Genomic DNA, 18,926 nt, shown 5'->3' on the forward strand with positions numbered 1-18,926 from the left:
GCTATATTTCCAGCCCCTCGGTGACTTTTGGTTAATATAATGAAGCCATACATGCTAGCTGAACTGTGATTTTGCCTGGAAAGCCTTGTCAGGCATTCTGAGCACATGCATCATGCTTTTAATGAAAAAAAAAAAAAAAAAAAAAAAAACCCCCTATCAAAAGGGAAAAAAGGGAAAAACGGGTCAATGGGCGGGGTCCACCCCCCCCCCCCCCCGCAGAAGCTTTACTAGGCAATCTATAATGTTGCAGGGCAATTACATTGGGATAATGGCCAAGATTAAAAACCAGAGCTGATGTTCTTAAAGCCTTGTATGGCCAACTTCTTTAAACTGTAAAGCATTAGTGACACCTGTCCACCACCCCGTGGGCCCAAGTCCATTACTCCATTTCCTCGATCCCTCCCACGGCCCAGCATGCAGAGTCACCTGAGTAAAGGACATCAGACTGTTTCACTGTTCCTGGTGAGATGATGGTTTATATAGTGCAAACTATTCTTTTGGAAGGAACTTGTTCATATTTGGCTGTTGTCTAGGTTTAAGAGGCTATAAAGAACAGGAAAGTGGGTACCTTCTTTTTGTACCTTAAAATCTAAAGGCAGAGTACTTGGGTGGGGTGGATTCAAACTCACACAGAGGAAGAAGCAAGGCAGCACATGACACTGTGGCTGAAGACATTCCCCCAAAGAAAGCATTCCCCACAGCTACAGACAGGGATTCATTGAGTCTGAGATTGAGGCCCCATGCCAGGTTATACAGGCACCAAGCAGAGAGATGGCAAAAGAAAACACTGTGAAACAGAACAAACAATAGCAAGAACAACAAAACAGAACTTAAAGAGGAGAAAAATTTCCCGTAATCATACTGACTTCAGGAAGTGTGAAATTTAGATGTTTATCTTCTTATCCGCCAGATACAGAACCCTGTTTGTACATTTGTATACATATTCATGAGTGCAGGTATATGTGTGCAGAGGGGGTTCATGCTCACATGTCCAAGTGCTTGTGATGTTTCACGGGTATGTGTAGGAACATGTGTATGTGAGCATGCATATGAAGTTCCACGTGAGTCAGGGATTATGTGTGTGTGGGCAGGAGGGGGCTATGTCTATGTGTGGGATACATGTGAAGGAGCATGTGCATACATAGGTGCATGTGTGTGCATATGCACATATGAAGCAGCATGTGTATACATAGATGCATGTGTGTGCATATATACACATGTACATATGTAGCTGTATTTGTGGAAGCCAGGGGTTAACTTCCATTCTTATTCCGCAGGATACCATTGGGTTTTTTGTTTGTTTGTTTTGTTTTGTTTTTTTGAGAAAGGATCTCTCATTGAAGCAAATAGGCTAACCTAGCTAACCAGCAATCCTTTAAGGGAAAACCCTTTTTCTGCCTTCTTAGTACTGGGGTTATAAGCAAGTATCACCACACAACATTTTTACATGGATTCTGAGATTTGAACTCAGGATCCATTCCTTGCTTGCATGGCAAACACTTTTCAAATTGAGCCTCCTCCCCAGTACACAGGCATAGTCCCTTAAGGATCTTCTGCATCCCTGCCCTGTGATCTACGCTGCAATCACATCATCTCTGAAGCCATTCCTGTCTACCTCCTCTCAGCAAGCAATACACTCATCCCACAGGTTCCCTGGGTCATTAATTCACCCAACAGCCATCAAGGATTACTTCTGTTTATGCTATATGTGGGAGGACTGAAAACTTTGTGTGGCATGGGTGTTGGCCCTGAGAAAATATAAAGGTTCAGTCAATTAAGCAGAGAGTCTCGGTCTCAGAATACCTTCACCTTCCACAGCAGCAATGACCATACTACTCCAACCACAGTATTTTGTCCACACACAGGAAAGTGGAACAGAGCTAAGCATCCTCATCATTGCACAGCACCTGAGTCTCTGCACAGGCACAGATATTAAAAAAAAAAGGCCTCTCATTTGCTTTAAGAATGAATAGTAGTTCTGCTGAGATGGTTAGAGTGTGCCATGCAAGCCTGAGAACTGGAACTCAGATCCTCAGAAACCCATGTAAATGCTGTTTAGTTCCTGTAATTCCAGCCTCAGAAGGTACTGACAGGAGCTCTCCAGAGCAAACTGATTGGCAACACTGTCCCGACACTCAATCTCTAGAGTTGACTGAAAGTCTGCCTAGGATGACTAAGGTGAAGGAGCAATTGAAGATGATTTCTGACCACAACCTTGGGGCCACACATGTTCACAAACATATGCACATGTGTGTGTGTGTGTGTGTGTGTGTGTGTGAATGTGTGCAATATGGGCAGCAGTCTAGAAAACATTTTGTAGCATATTTAGAAATATTATTCAACATAGGCTGGGACTTAGAAGAGAAGAATGTGGACATCAACATCGATGGAGGAGTGAAAAGGAGCATCACACACACACACACACACACACACACACACACACTCCGAGGGAAGACTGAAGAGGGGAGGATACAGTCTTCCCTGCCTCTGCACAGGATGCTCCTCTGGCTTCCAGTTAAGCTTTCCCCTGTACACTGACCCTACTCGAGGCATGGCTTCCTTCCCTAGGCCTTCTGCAGACCCTGGCAACTTGACTCCCTTCTGCTCCAGCAGCAGCCCAGGGGCTTCAGCACATCACTATGTTACAGGCTTCATCCTGGAGCACAGGCTCCAGGGGGCAGGACTTAATTTCCTAAACCCTTGGAGGTCACATACTTTTGGTTTGTTATAGAACTTTATTCAAAGTTGTTGTTTTTTTTTTAATTTTTACTTACAATTGTGTGGACACAGTTGCCCACAGAAGCTAGAAGAGAACATGAGATCATTTGGAGCCAGAATTATAGGTTTCAAGTTACCCAGTGAGGGTGTTGGGAATGGAACTTGGGCCCTCTGCAAGAGCAGCACATAACTGCCGAGCCATCTCTCTAGCACTTGTCATATTATCTTATTTTAAACTTCATTTCCTAATAGAAATGACAGAAGATGTAATCCATACAAATCATTAGCTAGAGGATCTAAGTGAGTTATTCTGCAATAGAAATAATGTGGCTATTACTGTTTAAACAAAATCTAGAAGACCCAGTATCTTAAATTCAATGGGTGATTAATTTGTTATCATTTTTAAACACTTTGAAAAATTCTAAATTGCTTCATGCTAAGTACATTTAAAAATGTAAATTAAAAGTTAATTTTTAAAACTGTTATCTAGGTAGATATTCTTTTGTATGGTTCCTGGACTTTCCTCCTATATGAGCTATGCATATATTTTGTCAGTTTTGAGATGGGTTAATTTTGCTACCAGGATAATAAAGTTGTCATTCAACATTAAATCATAGCTATTTTATAACATGCTTTGTTGAGATAATACAGAGATCTGACACTTTACTATGTAATTTGGTGCTTCTGTAGATCATAAAATTCTTAAGATATTGATGTCTTGGTTTGTTAACAGAACAAAGAGGGGCAACAGGGTTGGGATGGGATGGATTGGAGTAGCACTGTGACCCAAGAAATGGCAGACACAAAGGCACAGGGGAAGGAAAACCTACCATGTCCTTCATAGAGTGACACTATTTATTCTTGGTGCAGGGGGGGAGAGAGAAAGAGAAAAATGACACCGTCAAGGGTGAAGCAAGTCTATTAAGAGTCTTGGCTACGCTATGAAGACAGAAAAAGAATCACTTTCTGCCCTAGCCCCTAAGATTCCTTCCCATCTTCTCTATTGGTTCTTGCTTGATCTGACCTGTCATCTCGTCACTGAAAGTCTGACCCTGGAGGAACTGTGTGATCTTTCAATGTCCCTTATCTCACAGAGAGGCCATTTTTGGCCCTCTGACAAATTAATATCCTTCTGGTGCTCAGTGTGTCAGTATCCCTGATGGACACTCTCCACATGTTTTCACATCTGACTGGCACTCATAATGGCACCACCGAAGCCCTCTGATGGTGCGGAACAGCAGATTCACTGCCACCAGCTAGGAAACTGGGCCCCCCCTTCACCTTGAGTGTCTTTCTAAATTAGGCACCAGAGTCACAGGGCAGGGCAGATGACACCTCTGTAACGGGCATTCAGGTAGATAAGGGACAGAGCTGATCCATTCCAGAAACCAATGAAGTAAACTAATGTTGGCAGAGTGGAAGCCAGAAAGTGCTCCAAACTGGGGACACTTCTGGCTTCTTCTGTAGACTTCTTGCTCAGGAGTGGTCTTGGTATAAGAGAAGAGAAAGGTCCCATTGCCTGAACTGGACAACGACTGAAGCATTCTTGCCCTCCATGTCCATAACTGGTTTGCTGATTTATCATATTATCACTATTTGTGTAGGTGGTGTATAGTTATGATGGATTCTGGTGTGCTCGTGTGTGTGAGGGCACACATGCCCATGCACGTATATGCAGAGACTGAAGGATGTTTGATGTATTGCTAGAGCATTGTTCACCAAGGCAAGTTATATAAGAGAGAGGGTATATTTGGATTTATGGTTCCAGGGGTTCATGGTCCACAATGGTAGGAACAGCATGGTAGCAGAAACAGGAGGCTGAGAGCTGAGGGCTCACACCTTGAACCACAAACAGGAAGCAGAGAGAATAACTGGAACTTGGCTTTTGAACCTCAAAGCCTACTCCTAGACATATACATATATAGTCTTAAAATGTGCTGGGTCAACAGTTGGACATCCACGAATATATATAATGATTCTTCTTCATCCAACCCAGAGAAGAGAGGCATGGATATCTCTGGCAAACAGTCAAGAAGTATAGATCATGTACGTATTATGAATAGTGACACTGTCTGTAGAAAAGGGAGAACAGAAGATTGAGTCGAGAGGTCTTGGACTTCAAAGAGATTGCTGCTGAAATGAAGTGATAATCCGAGGAGAAGGGTCCATTGGGTTTTCTAGGAAATTCTCGACTATCACAGGGAATCAGAATTCCACTACACAAGCCCATGAACTGCTCAGTCATGTGACACAGATAACTAATATCCATGTGGTATCTTGTAGTGGGAGCATGTAAAGAGGACAACAATGACTATGAAGATGCTTGAGCGGGTGCAGTGTGGGCTGAACTTAGACAGCGGTGTGTGGTATTTGTGAAATGGTGGCAGTGAAGAGTGGGGAGTATGAAGTTGTCTGTCAAACTAGACTGGTAGATTTATGCACCAATAATAAGGATTTTAAGAAGAAATATCATAACAGGAATGGGGCCTGGTTTTATTTCTGTTGCTTTGGTAAAAGCACTGTAAATAATACATTACTTAATTACTAAAAGTAATTTAGAGGAGGAAAGAGTTTATTTAGCTTATACTTCTAGGTCTCAGTCCATCACCGAGGGAAATTAAAGCAAGAACCATGGTGGAATGCTTCTGGTAGGCAGACACTCCAGCTTAAGCTCAGCAAGTTTTCTTACACAGCCTAGTACGACCTGCCCAGGGAATGGTCCTGCCCACAGTGGGCTAGGCCCTCCTAAATAAATTACCAACTGCCTAAGGCCATACTACCCTAAATATACTGGATAGTCAAGAGAATCCGTATAGACATACTCACAGGCTAATTGAGACACAATTCTTCTATTGAGGGCCCTTTTCCTGGGTGACTCTAGGTTGGATCAAGTTGAAAATAAAAGCCAATAAGGAAAGAATGAGTATAGAGTTTTATGATCCGATCATCTCACCCTATCATCTGAAATAATTAAGAAAAGGACTAACTAAAGCATGTACTCTTACGAACTGATGACAGCTGTTCACATCTTGGTTCTAAGATGTCAGACCCTCTTTCCCTTGGTGTGAATAACAGACACAACGGTGTTATTTCTATATCCATGGCATGAGTATGGGCAGTAGGACACTTTGAAATGCCAATCAGAAAGCAGAACAACAAAACAAAACAACTGTCTCTGTTTGAATATATGAGAATAAAATCCTATCAGAATAATGATGACACAGGCAGAACACAGAAGAGAGGGGAAAAAGTTAGATGGCAGGAACCTTCTAGAAATTATTACAATGTGGGCCCCTTCCTGTTACTGTACCGAGGAAGTTTTGAAATGTGTCTGGTCACATGTGGCCTGTTTATCACTTAGAATGGGAATCTGAATCGTGGTCTTTGGGCAGGAAACATGGTTCTGTTGGCAAAGCTTATATTGCAAGCATGAGGACACTAGTTCATCCATTAGCCGCAATGGGAAGGAAACCAGGAGCAGTAATGTGCCTTGTAATCCTAGTGCTGGAGAAGCAGAAAGGTGGGTCCCAGGCCCAGAAGATACCTTGTCTCACAAAACAAGGTAGAGAGAGACACCTTTGGTTGCCAAACTCACAAGCAAACACACACACACACACACACACACACACAAGCACATGCACACATGTACACACACGATAGTTCTTTTGCTTATTCAAAAGTTCCTTAAAGAGGGACACCTGGGTACTGATGGGATCCGTTTCATGAGCTTTCCAAATTGAAGCCTCCCCTGTGAGCTGCAGTTGTGTTCCGTAGCTTCTCTCCATGTGTATCCCTACGTACACAGTGTACAGAATGAGGCAGTGCTCAGCCCTATCTCATAGGAGTGTAAAAGATCAGATCAGCACAAGCTCTGGATTTACCAGCACATGGTGTAACATGGTGATTTCTGCATGTTTGTTCAGCCACATTTTGTTATAGACAAAGATGGGTTCTTGTTTATAGACCTTATTGTTAGAGTTTTCCTTTAGAGCCATTTAAGGATCTGAGATATAGATCAGTGGTAGAATGCTTGTTCTATGTATATAGGCCATAAGTCAATACATCATTCCTTAACAAACAAAAACCAAACAAATAAGGAAACTAACAAAAAAGGAGCAGTTCACATGCAGAATCCCTTACATTTAATATAACTCACCTTTGCCTGTAATTTGTTACACACCAATTATTTAATCCGCTCCTGAACTACTTGATTCCATTTGCCCTTATAGAGGAGTTGGGAATATTGGAATTTGTTTTGCAAAACTAACTCACTGATAACCCACTATAGTTATTAGATAATACGGTTTGTATAAAATTACAAGTTTAATTTTAAAACCTTTTCCGGGGGGCAGCTGAATCACAGGACACAATATATAGAGATCTGAGAACAACTTGGGGAAATCAATTCTTTTTTCCATTATGTGGGTTCTAGGGCTTGAAGCCAGGTTGTCAGGCTAAACCCTCTTGCCAACCCCACATTATTAAGTTTGGAATTCCATAATTACCATGATGTGTACTCTATGCACAAACTGAATTACTGAAATAATTCATTCTTGGTGAACTTCTAACCCAATGGATGAGAGAATGCTAGGATGGCTGACAGGGGGCTCTACCACAGTGGTCAGCAGTTATGTAGTAAACAGTGTTGCTCTGTGTGACTTTCCAGAAGAGACAATGTCCCCAGACTCATCTAGCTTTGGCTATTTATAGATTCAGACAGGATTGAGATGCCAGCCTCTGACAGGACTTCAGGAGTTTATTTTCTACACTAACTTCTTGGGTCTTTAGAATTTTGTCCGATTGTTATCTGAATAAGGCAGGGTCTCCCGAGCCTGATTTACAGCTTCTTCTACTCCCCGAGATATCACAGCACACACTGGAATCAGGAGAAAGCTCATTACCAAGCTCCACATTTTAAAGTTTAGGTTGGTGGTCATCAGCCTCAGCAGTGGACAGAGCTGTGTTCAGTGGCTGCTGTCACTTTGTTTGGTTTGTGGTATCACTATGCTATCTAAGATGCCTTTGACATCCTGAAGTCAATGACTCTCCTGCCTCAGCCCGCCTGACTGCTGTGACTGAAGGCAGGCAACACTGTGCCTGATTACCGTGCTCTACTTGTAAATGACTGGAACCTGTCAGCTAGTTCTTAGATCCATTTTTTTTAATTGGCTATGACTTACAAATGCCTTTTCCTGGCACAATTTATCTAGCTAAGTCACCATGAGTTGAATCATCATCTTTCTATATTGCCTTTGGGGTGGCTACATGAAATGGTTAAGAATTGTTGAGTTGTCTTCTTCAGAGGAAAATTTAAACAGTTTCCTAAAACGTAAAGGAAATGACGTGGTAGCCATGGGGAGAACTTCCTTCAGAGTCCACAGGGAGCAGCTGTAGGCTCTGTAGTTTTTACAGCCAGGTATACACTGGTCACTTTATTGTACTCCCTCACAAAGCCTTGACACACTCTTCACAGCTACACAGGATATCAGCCATCCATATAAAAATGAGAAATTTTCAGAAAAAGAGAGAGCACAAAGTTCCCTCATGTTTATGCAAATCAACCTCCCAACTCTCAGGCTGGATTTAGTGCTTATTCATTATCCTATTCAACAAATAATTACCAAGTGTCAAAAGGTGAAAAGCAAGCTCAGGTGGTTTCTCTTTTATCTCCATGGTGAGTACATGTTCTCACTTCATCCCCAAAGCAACATCAGAAAACTATGTTGTGAGTGAAATAATGAATAGATCAACGGCAAAGCCTGCTACTTCCTCCACGGATGACTATGACACACAGGTGTTAGACAGCAGGTGTTCTACTTTCATTTCAGTTGCTGTGGTAAAGTATCTTGACAAAAAAGCAATTTAGGGGAGAACATATTTACTCTGCCTGTAATTCCAGGCTACAATCTATTATTGCGGGGTAGTCATATCAGAAACTTGAGGCACCTGGTCATATCACATCCACAGTCAAGAACAATGAATGTACGCATGCTCTGTGCTTAGCTAGATTTCTCTATTCTTATAAAATCCAAGGACCAAACTAATGGTGCCGCCCACAGTGGACTTTGTCTTCCCACATTAAAGCCTTAAAGACAGTCCATTACAGACAGCCTCATCGACCAACTTGATCCAGATAGTCCCTTACTGAGACTCTGTTCCCAGCTAGTTGTAGGCTCTAACAAGTTGAAGGTTAACATTAATCATCTCAGTAGTCATTATGTACTATCATTGTTCTTCATGGGTCTCTTAACAGCCTGTCATGACTGTCAACTTGACACTAACCACATCTGAGAAGAAGGAATCTTAATTGAGAAAATGCTTCTGTGAGATTGGTGTCTATAGAGTATTGTCAGGATTAATGACTGATGCAGGAGGGCCATCTACATTGTGGGCTGGTGGTCCTGGGTACTATAAGATAGCTGAGCAAGCCCTGAGGAGCAAGCCAGCAAGCAACAATCCTCCAGGCCTCTGCTTCAGTTCCTGATTCCAGAGTTCCTGCCTTGAGTTTCTTCCCTGACTTTCCTTGACGATGGACTACAACTGAGAGGTAAAATTTGTGAAAGAGGTGAAAGTTGTTTTTTGGACATGGTCTTTACCACAACAATATAAAAGCAAGTTAAGGCACAGGCTACCTTTAGCAAGGATTCTTTATTGTATGATGGCTCATGAAGTGAAAATTCCTTAGTGAAGCATATACATTTTGATAACTAACACCGAATGGATAGCACCCATGGTCTGTGGATAGTCTGATCATCTGCCCTTGCCACTTAAATACGCATGTCAGAAATTTGTGAGGACCAATGTAAAAGCTGTACTATCTCTGGCACATGTGTTTACTCGATAAATAAACCATCAGGATTTATAAACAGGGACAGCAGATCCTTAAACACTGTTCTAGAAAAGCCTTGAGTTAGAACAAGCAAAACCGAAAAATTCATGAGCAGGCAACAGCTGTTAAATGTAATTACAATATCAGATCTTGATTGTAAAACTGCAGAAGAAATGGAGCGTCTCACGAATTCCTGATCCCCAACGACAAACACTGAGGGTGGTCAGGTCCAGGAAACAAAATGGAGACACACGATTTCTCCCTGTGGCCTGCCAACAACTTCTGAGCCATAAATTATAAATTATGTTCCAACAGATAAAGCAGAGAGGAAATTAATTTCTGAGATGAGATCGACTTTGTAATTCAAAGAGCTCTCCTATTGAAATTAGGGGTGGGGCTACCTCTTGATACTGTTGTACTAACTCTGTTTCCTTCTATGGATTGCAGCCTTTCATCATTCCATAGAGGAGTACTGAGACGGTTATGCCAAAATGCAGAGGATAGATGAAAAACTTAACCACTGAGAAAATATTGCAAGGAAATTTTCTAATGATGATGGAAATGCTCTACTTATATACTGTACAATGTAGTCTGAGCAAGGTTTGTAGTCCGTGGTATACTTCTAGTGGAGTACAGGAAACTAACTTTAACTTAATGCAAATTGTATGTATTCCTGGTGAGCGCACACATGTGTGTGCATGTGTGTGCATGTGTGTATGTAGGCCAGAGACTATCCTCAGCTGGCATTCCCCACACTGCCATCTATCTTTTGGAGAAAATGTCTCTCTTGATTGGCCCACACCTTTCTGAGCTGCTCAGTGAGCTTCAAGGATCTTCCCTATTAGAAATACAGTTGTGTTTCATAACCATTTTTATTTTTAGGGATGCTCTGAGCATAGCTCTCCATGCTTGCAAACAAGTAATTTATACCCTGAATATCTCCCCAGTGTTTAGTGTAAAAATTTCAAGTAGGAATTTAAATAACCCATCATAGACCACAGACAACGGCTCTGCTGCTGGCCAGTACTGTCTCAAAGGTCAATAGGTACCTTGTCTATCAGACCAAGCAACTTGTGAGTTGCCTTTGATAAACTGTTCAGACCCCTGTGAATCCACACCACTGCCTCTGACAGCACAGAACAGAAAAGCTCTGAGCAGAACTCGTGCAATCCAGTCTGAATAAACGTGTACATTAAGAACAGCAGTGTGGGAAAGAGGAGAGGTTAACCCTCCAGCCTCCTGTGACAATTGCATGTCCCCTACCATGTGCATTTCTCTCATGCTCCCTCAGAGTTGGTTTCAAAATGAGACAGTTCTGTGCAAGTTGGGAAGGTACCTATGGGCAGATTGCACAGAGAGCTCTCAGACAAAGATCCTGAAGAGTCACTGTCACTAAGACACAGTCCAGGAAGTGAGGTGAAAACCACAGAAAGTCACAGGTCTCAAGAATCCCAGCTGCCACTTGCATAATAGCGAGCTTGAAGTAAAGGTGTGTGCTTTCAGCATTCCCTAAAACTTCTCTGCTTGTCACAGAATGGGAGGAGACAATGATGCTCTGCAGAGCCATCATATCTCAATTCTGTGTCATGGTTCCACTTAGTTTAGTGGAGAATATGTTACGTCTCATGTGTGTGTTCATTCAAGTCTGCATACATACATATATACTTGGATGTAGAGGCCAGAGGCCAGTCTTAGGTGTTGTTCCTTAGGACTCTGTCCTTGTTATAGGAAACAGAGTCCCTTGCTTTTGTCTGGAACTTGCCATTTGGCTAGACTGGCTGGACAAAGAGCCACCTGTCTCTGCCTCCTTAGTACTGGGAATAGAAGCACATGCCACCACACCTGTCTTTGTAAATATAGGTTCGGGGGATTAGACCCAGGTGGTCATGCTAAGCAGGCTGCAACTGTGGCATCTCTCCAGCCCAGAGGACAGACACGTCTCATCTTCCCTTTGACTGTGTACTCTTCTTTGGAGTTTTTCTTTATGAGAAAGTAATTTTCCAAAGTATAGAATTTGAGAGACCGTCGCTTTTAAGGACACTTGCGACAGTGAGGCACTGAGATTTTGGTGCCTTACACCTGGGGAGGCTGGCAAGCTTTGAGTGTAAGCAGCTTCCTGCCAAGAGCTTTTTAGGAGCCAAGGCAGTTTTCCACATAAACACATACCTGGAGAAGCACATCAGAAGCTGGTCTGACTCGCTGTTGGAACAGGAGGCTGAGTGCTCGGTTCTGTTGCTCCAAGTCAAACACTCTTGTTTTCAACTTTACACATTCCTCCCTCAGATCCTATAAAAAAAAAAACACAAAGAGAGAAAGGAAAGTCTGACCAAAAGATGTCTCTGCATATTACAGCTATATTTTACATGATACCTCAGACACATTAGAAAACTATCATTCTATTCTTCAAAGCCTCCAGAAAAATAAGTCACGAACAACATTTTCTTCCATGGGCCATTGTCTGATGGAATTGTTAGGTTCAGGGAACACCAATCGTACAAAAATAAAGAAAGAAAGCACCTTGAAATCAGAAATGCATTAATGTGGTCCGCTATTTTTGAAGGCGGTAAATCTTAGTGATATAAAGTCAATTTACATTTCTACCTATATATTATGCTTTTCCGATGTCTTCATAAAAGCTGTCATAAAGTACAAACCTCGAGGGCAACGGTATTTTTACAATGACTAGAGAACGGATGAACTAAAGAAGCTAGCACTTTAGATGGAGCCGCTGGTGTCATTTAGGGAAATGAATTGAGATTGTCAGCATTGTGATTCACATAGTCACTGATGCATTTAGTTGAAAGGAGTATCTCTGAATTAAGGGGTATTTGCGTGTGTGTGTGTGTGTGTGTGTGTGTGTGTGTGTGTATGTCTGTCTGTCTGTCTTTCTCTATACTGTGTTTTCTAGAGTACTACCCAGGAAACTTGGTTAGAGGAACAGCACTCTTAGATCATTTGCTTGACACAGAATGAGAACAAAAATCCCAAAGACTTTATTAAGTTAACCAATAGTTTCCAAAGCAGCTGCATTTGAGGTTTTTTTTTTTTTTTTTTTTTTGAGGGAGGGTGCAGGTTTGCCAGTGGCTTGGACCTTGCTTAGTAGGTAGCAAGTCTTAGAAATACTTGTGTTTCCATGTCCTCAGTGCTGGAATTACACGTGTGCACAACCCTGCCTGCCTTTAGCACATGCAGTTTGGGGTTGATTTCCTTATCCCTGCAAGGCAAGCATTTTTCAGACTGAGCTCTCTGTCTAATCACAAGGAAAAGCATTTAAACGACCACTATATCTTGCCTGTCCTTCAAACAGGTTGTCTGGGGGTACTCTGGGCTCAGTCCCAGGGAGCAAACACAGTCAGTTATCACTTTTATACCACTGTTGGGAGCTTTGCTTTCAAGAGTTCAAGTCCTTCCAAGACCTTCTCCCCAGTTCATGGTCAGGGGAGCTGCTGAATAGGGCCTTTGGGGACTCCACAGTTGGCTGCCTCCCTCCCAGGCTGTGGTACCGGTCCTTTGAGAGTTCAATGGTAATGCCCTCTCTGATATGGTCTGAACTTAAAGCTCAGATTCAAGGCTCTTCAAAATCTGGCTTCTTCCCGCATTTTAAGGTCCATCTACTGTTGCCTTTCAGAGCAGTTTCCTAACTTCCTTTCCTGGCCCCCATGGTGACTGTTCCCTTGTTTAGACCCCATCAAGCCCTCATTGTCTCTGCTACAACTCAATGTATAAAGCACTTTGTGTTCCTGTCATCTTCTTGCTATAGACCTGCCTGTCTTGTCAGCTAACTGACATATCCATAAGAAGAAAAGCCACAACACAAGCACAGTCCCTTTTCCACTCTCTCTTATGCTCGCTTTTAATGCACCACTGCATATAGTACGAGCATGGTAGATGTTCTTGTTTATTTGTTGTGTTTGTTATAAATGTTAGAGGAGATGAGGCTGTCAAATCCCCTGGTAACCTGAATAATACAGAGAACTCAGGTTTGTCAGCAAGTCGGGTGGGTAGATGTCTGTTCTCTGCTACGGACAGTGACGGGCTCACATAGGCCCTGAAAGGTAGGGAGAGTACCAGGAGGCAGCACTGTTTTCCAGAACTCAGGGATGATCCACCTTTATTAAAAGACTTTGTATGAGTGTGTATGATGTGAGCTCTGTGTGTGTGTGTGTGTGTGTGTGTATTCATGCGTGCTTGTAGGCATACATACATGTGTATAGAGGTCAGAGGACAACCTGGGTTGTTGCTTCTCACTTTCCACATTTTTAAAGACAGGCTTTCATTGCCTGATGCTGACCTTGACTGGCTCTGGAGCTTCTGGGTATTCTTTTCTCTGCCTTCAGTCTCCTCAAAGGATGCTCAGATTATAACATATATATTACCATGTTCAGCCTTAAAAGGTCCCTGGACATATGGACACATGTGCACATACTTGAGAGGCCAAAGTTTTATCAACTGAGCCATCTCTTCAGCCATATCTAACCTGATATTGTGATATGAGTTTTTCAGTGTTCACAACTGTCTTGGGACATAGGCAGATCACACAGCTTGGGCATACCTGGCCTACATGATAGCTGTTAGAAGCTTGGTCCATATCAACCTTGGTCTCAGCCTGGGCCTCTAGAGATACAGAGCTGCTGAGGCTCGGCCTGAACAGGCACCGTCATACTCTGAAGCATGAGTTCTGTTTATGGGGGCAAAGAAATCTTTCTGAGCCTTGCTCCCTGTACACTGCATGCTCTTTTCATCTTTTCTGGTTAAGTGTGTGAAGCCCAGGCATACAATGTTTATAGCTGATCTATGTCCCCAGATGCATGGTTGGAATGAAGACCCTAGGAAGACAGTGCAGAGGGCAGAAGCATGTATTCCGGGCACGGACACTCCATATTTTTTTTTAAAGGCATTCAACCTCTGCCTATCACTTATGCTAATTTATGTTGCCAGCATGCACATAACACTCTCTGCTCCCAACGCTAATTGTTTTCACTACTACTAATTAAGTAATTAATAAAACCTGACTGTGGGGCAGATAAATATTAATAGTGCCCATCGGCCAGGAAAACACAAGCACTTGGACTCTAAGGAGGCACCAGGGAATACACACAGAGAGGTATCAGTTTGTAAAGAGAAATGGGAGCAGGAGGCCACAGTGTTGAAACTGCCCAGCAGCACAGGGGCAAAGCTAGGCAATTCTTCGGGCGGGTAAGATAACAGAAATGAAGATATCTTCTGCTGAGTTTTTTATTTTCACTGCTTTTTGGATGGATGTGGGTACAGTGGATGGGTATAAGTCAGAGGACAATGGGAGCCATTTTTATCCTTCCACAAAATGGTCCTGGGAACTGAACTCAGGTCACCAGGCTTTTCCCACTGAGCCATCTCTCCACCCTCTACACAGAGTATTTATACAAACACCTGAACTTCAATGGCCACTTGTATCATTCAAGGAACAGTGAATGTTAATCAGTCGTGACACAGGCATCAAGCCTGGGGACAATTTGACTGTCCAGCCCAGCACGTGGTGGGAGGGAGATAGCTCTGTGTAGTTCACATGCCAGAGCCCTCTTGTTAGTGAGGCAGGGCTGTTGGTCTCAACAATTCTTGCTAAGACTTATATTGGTTTAAGATTGCCCTCAAAAGAACAGAAGCCACAAGAGAGAGGCCTCTGTGTTTCATAAGAGATGACACATCTTAAAACTGGATCATTTAGGGATATAGAGATGGCTCAAAAGTTAAGAGCATGTGCTCTTCCAGAGGACCAAGTTCAGTTCCCAGCACCCATTTTAGTCAGCTCACAACTCCCTGTAACTCTAGTTCCCAGAGACTCAATACCTTCTGGACTCGGGCACAGCACTAACATACATATACACATGCGTGCATGCACACACATATGCACACACATGTTTGTATGATGTTAATAGAGAATGATATAGTTGTTTTTACATTTTTGTTTTATGTTTAAATTACTCATGGTGTGTGTGTGCGTGTGCGCAGACATTTGGAAAGAAAGAGAAAAATGACAAACAGAAATCACTGACAATTTCTGTCATATAACCTGTGTCAACTACATCTGTTTTTGGAATTAATTTTCTCATTTGCATGTGGGTTGCATTCATTCCCTCCCCCCAATTATCTCCTTTTTGAGATGGTCTGCTGTAGCCCAAGTTCCCTAAGTATTCAAGAATGACCTTGAACTTAAGATCTTCCTGCCCCTCTCCAGTCTGTTGGGACTTCAAATAGTGTGCTACTGAGTCAGGCTTATGCAGTACTGAGAATGGAATGCAGTGTATACCAGATAAGCCCTCTACCCACCAAGCTATATCCTCAGCTCTGTTCTCTTCATAACTGAAGGGAAATCTCTGTCTTTTAAAAACAATTTTAGAATCCTATAGAAACCCACAGGTGCATATTTAGTGGAATGTGACCCTGAGGACTCTCCAGAGACCCCTGCATGTCTTCCTGTTTGGTGAATTTCTTAGGGCAGGCTGCCCCATGGTCGCTCTTCTCTGTGTGCCTACAAATCCACCCTCACTGCAGAAGACAGTGTGTTTACCAGCTATTACTTGGATTTGTGTGGCTACTTTTTGGTGGCTGACCTAAAGACCCTGCTTTCTTCTGCACCAGACCCCTGAGGCACCATTAAAGAGGTCAAGAAGAAGTGTTTCAATGGCTGCACACAGGGCTGCAGAGGCTCTGTCAGATATTCTGTCACAACAATGAGCAAAGTAATAAATAATTCTGGCTCTCAGGTCCTATGTGTGAAGACTGAAAGCATAGACAGCTGGAGAGATGATACGAGATTTTATGTTTATTTTGTATTGATTTCAAAATAATGCCCAAGTAACTCTTCCTACCTTCTTATCTCAGATTTCCCCTATGAGCTTGAGATCCAAGGGTGCTATATATGTGTCCACTCCATAGAAAAAGGATTCAAGCTTTAGGGAATTAGAACACATTTGTAATCTCAAAGACCTCTTGTTGAGTCCAAGGCCCCTTTCAATGCTGTCCCCAAGAAGGCTTTCTTGTCCTAGGAACTAGAATGACCCACCAACTTCTTTAGTTTGCTTCTCAATATAAACCCGAGTCTGCTATTTCTTTCAGGACCTGAAAATCTTTCATTTTGAAAAGATTTCTGTGCTGGTCAGTTTAATTGTCAACTTGACCCAACCTAGAGTCACCTGGAAAGAGTCTTAATAATGGATTGTTCAAATAAAGGTTGTCTGAGTGCATATTTAGGGGGTGACATATTCCAGCCCACTGTAGGCAGCACCATTCCCTAGACAGTGATCATGAAGTGTAAGAGAGAATAAAGCTATCTGGGATCAAGGAAGCAAGAAGCCATGTCTTTACTTCCTCTACTCTTGACTATGGGTAAAGAAATGCCAGTTCCTGCCTTGACTGCTCCACACTGGGCTGTAATCAGGATTTTAAGCCAAACAAATACTTTCTGTGTCACAGCAACAGAAGAGAAACTAGGACAGCTTCTTTTCATTTTCTCAAGAGCTCAAATTGTATGAATAAATCAGCTATGTGTTGGTATTACTTCTTATGCAACACACTCACTTGCAGCTCCAGCTTAAGTAAACAAACATCAAAGTTCCACCACATCTATGATCATAGTTCCTTGGTTGGGAAGTGTAATGGGCAGTCCATTCACATTAGTACTTAAAGTAACAGGCAGAAGGTAATCCTACCTTTTGAGTGAGTAGAGCTCGAACAACTTGGTTGGCTACCTGTAAAAAAGAAAGGAAGTTGTTGGGTATAACCAACTATTAATGCATACTCATTTACCAAGTCCTTCACAGCTTCCAGCCTGTAATGAGCCCCTCGTAGTCCTCTTCCCTCTCCCCACAAAAGGCCTTTCTCTGCATAACAAGCATGTCCTTCTGGGTAATATTTTACTATATCCAAACGTGACCTTGTGGCTAATTATGATGATTCAGCTGGGAAGAAAATTCACACCTTGACTTTCACATTTCCATATTTATGGAAATAATCTCTTTTCATATACACTCCACAAAAACTACAAAAACAAGCAGTAAGAGAGCCTATCCTAATGATCTATGCACAGTTTCCCTGAATCGCTGGTAATCATCTCTGTTGATGCTTCTAGTCCTTACCTGTCTTACTGCATTTAAAATGACTGGCAACGGAGGGCAGTCCATTTCCTGTGTTGCCCATGTCTCTTCTCTGTCTTCCCCTGCATCTTGCTCTAGTGTTTGCCACTTGTAATAGAAACTGGTAGTTGATAAGTTTTTTCACCGTAGAGAAATTCCATTTTGACTTTGGGGACTGGGCACATCCCAGCTCTGCTTTCCTCCCACATGACATAGTTCCAACTAGCAAGATATAAGCAGATTATTTATCTTGGGTCTAGTAGAGTCTGTAAGAAGAGAGGAGGCGATGGGCAGTGGTGGCACATGCCTTTAATCCTAGCACTTGGGAGGCAGAGGCAGGCAGATTTCTGAGTTCGAGGCCAGCCTGGTCTACAGAGTAAGTTCCAGGATATCCAGGGCTATATAGAGAAACCCTGTCTGGAAGTGCAAATCAAAACAACCCTGAGATTCCACCTCACACAAGTCAGAATGGCTAGGATCAAAAATTCAGGTGACAGCAGATGCTGGCAAGGATATGGAGAAAGAGGAATATTCCTCCATTGCTGGTGGGGATGCAAGCTTGTACAACCACTCTGGAAATTAGTCTGGCAGTTGCTCAGAAAACTGGACATAGTACTACCAGAAGATCCAGCTATACCACTCCTGGGCATATATCCAGAAGATGTTCCAAATGGTAATAAGGACACATGCTCCACTATGTTCATAGCAGCCCTATTTATAATAGCCAGAAGCTGGAAAGAACCCAGATGTCTCTCAACAGAGAAATGGATACAGAAAATGTGGTACATTTATACAATGGAGTACTACTCAGCTATTAAAAACAATGAATTTATGAAATTCTTAGGCAAATGGATGTATCTGGTACTAATCAGTACTCCCAGGGCTTGTATCTCTAGCTGCATATGTAGCAGAAGATGGCCTAGTCAGCCATCATTGGGAAGAGAGGCCCCTTGGCCTTTCAAACTTTATATGCCCAGGACAGGGGAATGCCAGGGCCAAGAAGTTGGAGTGGGTGGGTAGGGGAGCAGGATGGGGGGAGGGTGTAGGGGACTTTTGGGATAGCATTTGAAATGAAAATGAAGAAAATATCTAATAAAAATTACACAAAAAGAAACCCTGTCTCAAAAAACCAGAGGAGGATTAGGAGGAGAAGGACGAGGAGGAGGAGGAAGAGGAGGAGGAAGAGGAGGAGGAAGAAGAGGAGGAGGAAGAGGAGAAGGAGAAGGAGAAGGAGAAGGAGAAGAAGAAGGAGGAGGAGGAGGAGGAGA

General features: G+C 42.7%; 1 protein-coding gene across 1 annotated transcript in view; it reads right to left on the reverse strand.

Annotated features, from left to right (window-relative positions):
• Positions 1-18,926, reverse strand: part of Nckap5 (NCK associated protein 5) — an 805,148-nt gene that overhangs the window by 177,537 nt on the left and 608,685 nt on the right. Inside the window, 2 exon segments of the mRNA XM_029471137.1 lie at positions 11,714-11,833; positions 17,236-17,274. Of these exon segments, the coding sequence (XP_029326997.1) occupies positions 11,714-11,833; positions 17,236-17,274 (159 nt within the window).

Source organism: Mus caroli, chromosome 1 (genome assembly GCF_900094665.2).
Source record: "Mus caroli chromosome 1, CAROLI_EIJ_v1.1, whole genome shotgun sequence".
In the NCBI taxonomy this organism is placed as follows: Eukaryota; Metazoa; Chordata; class Mammalia; order Rodentia; family Muridae; genus Mus; species Mus caroli.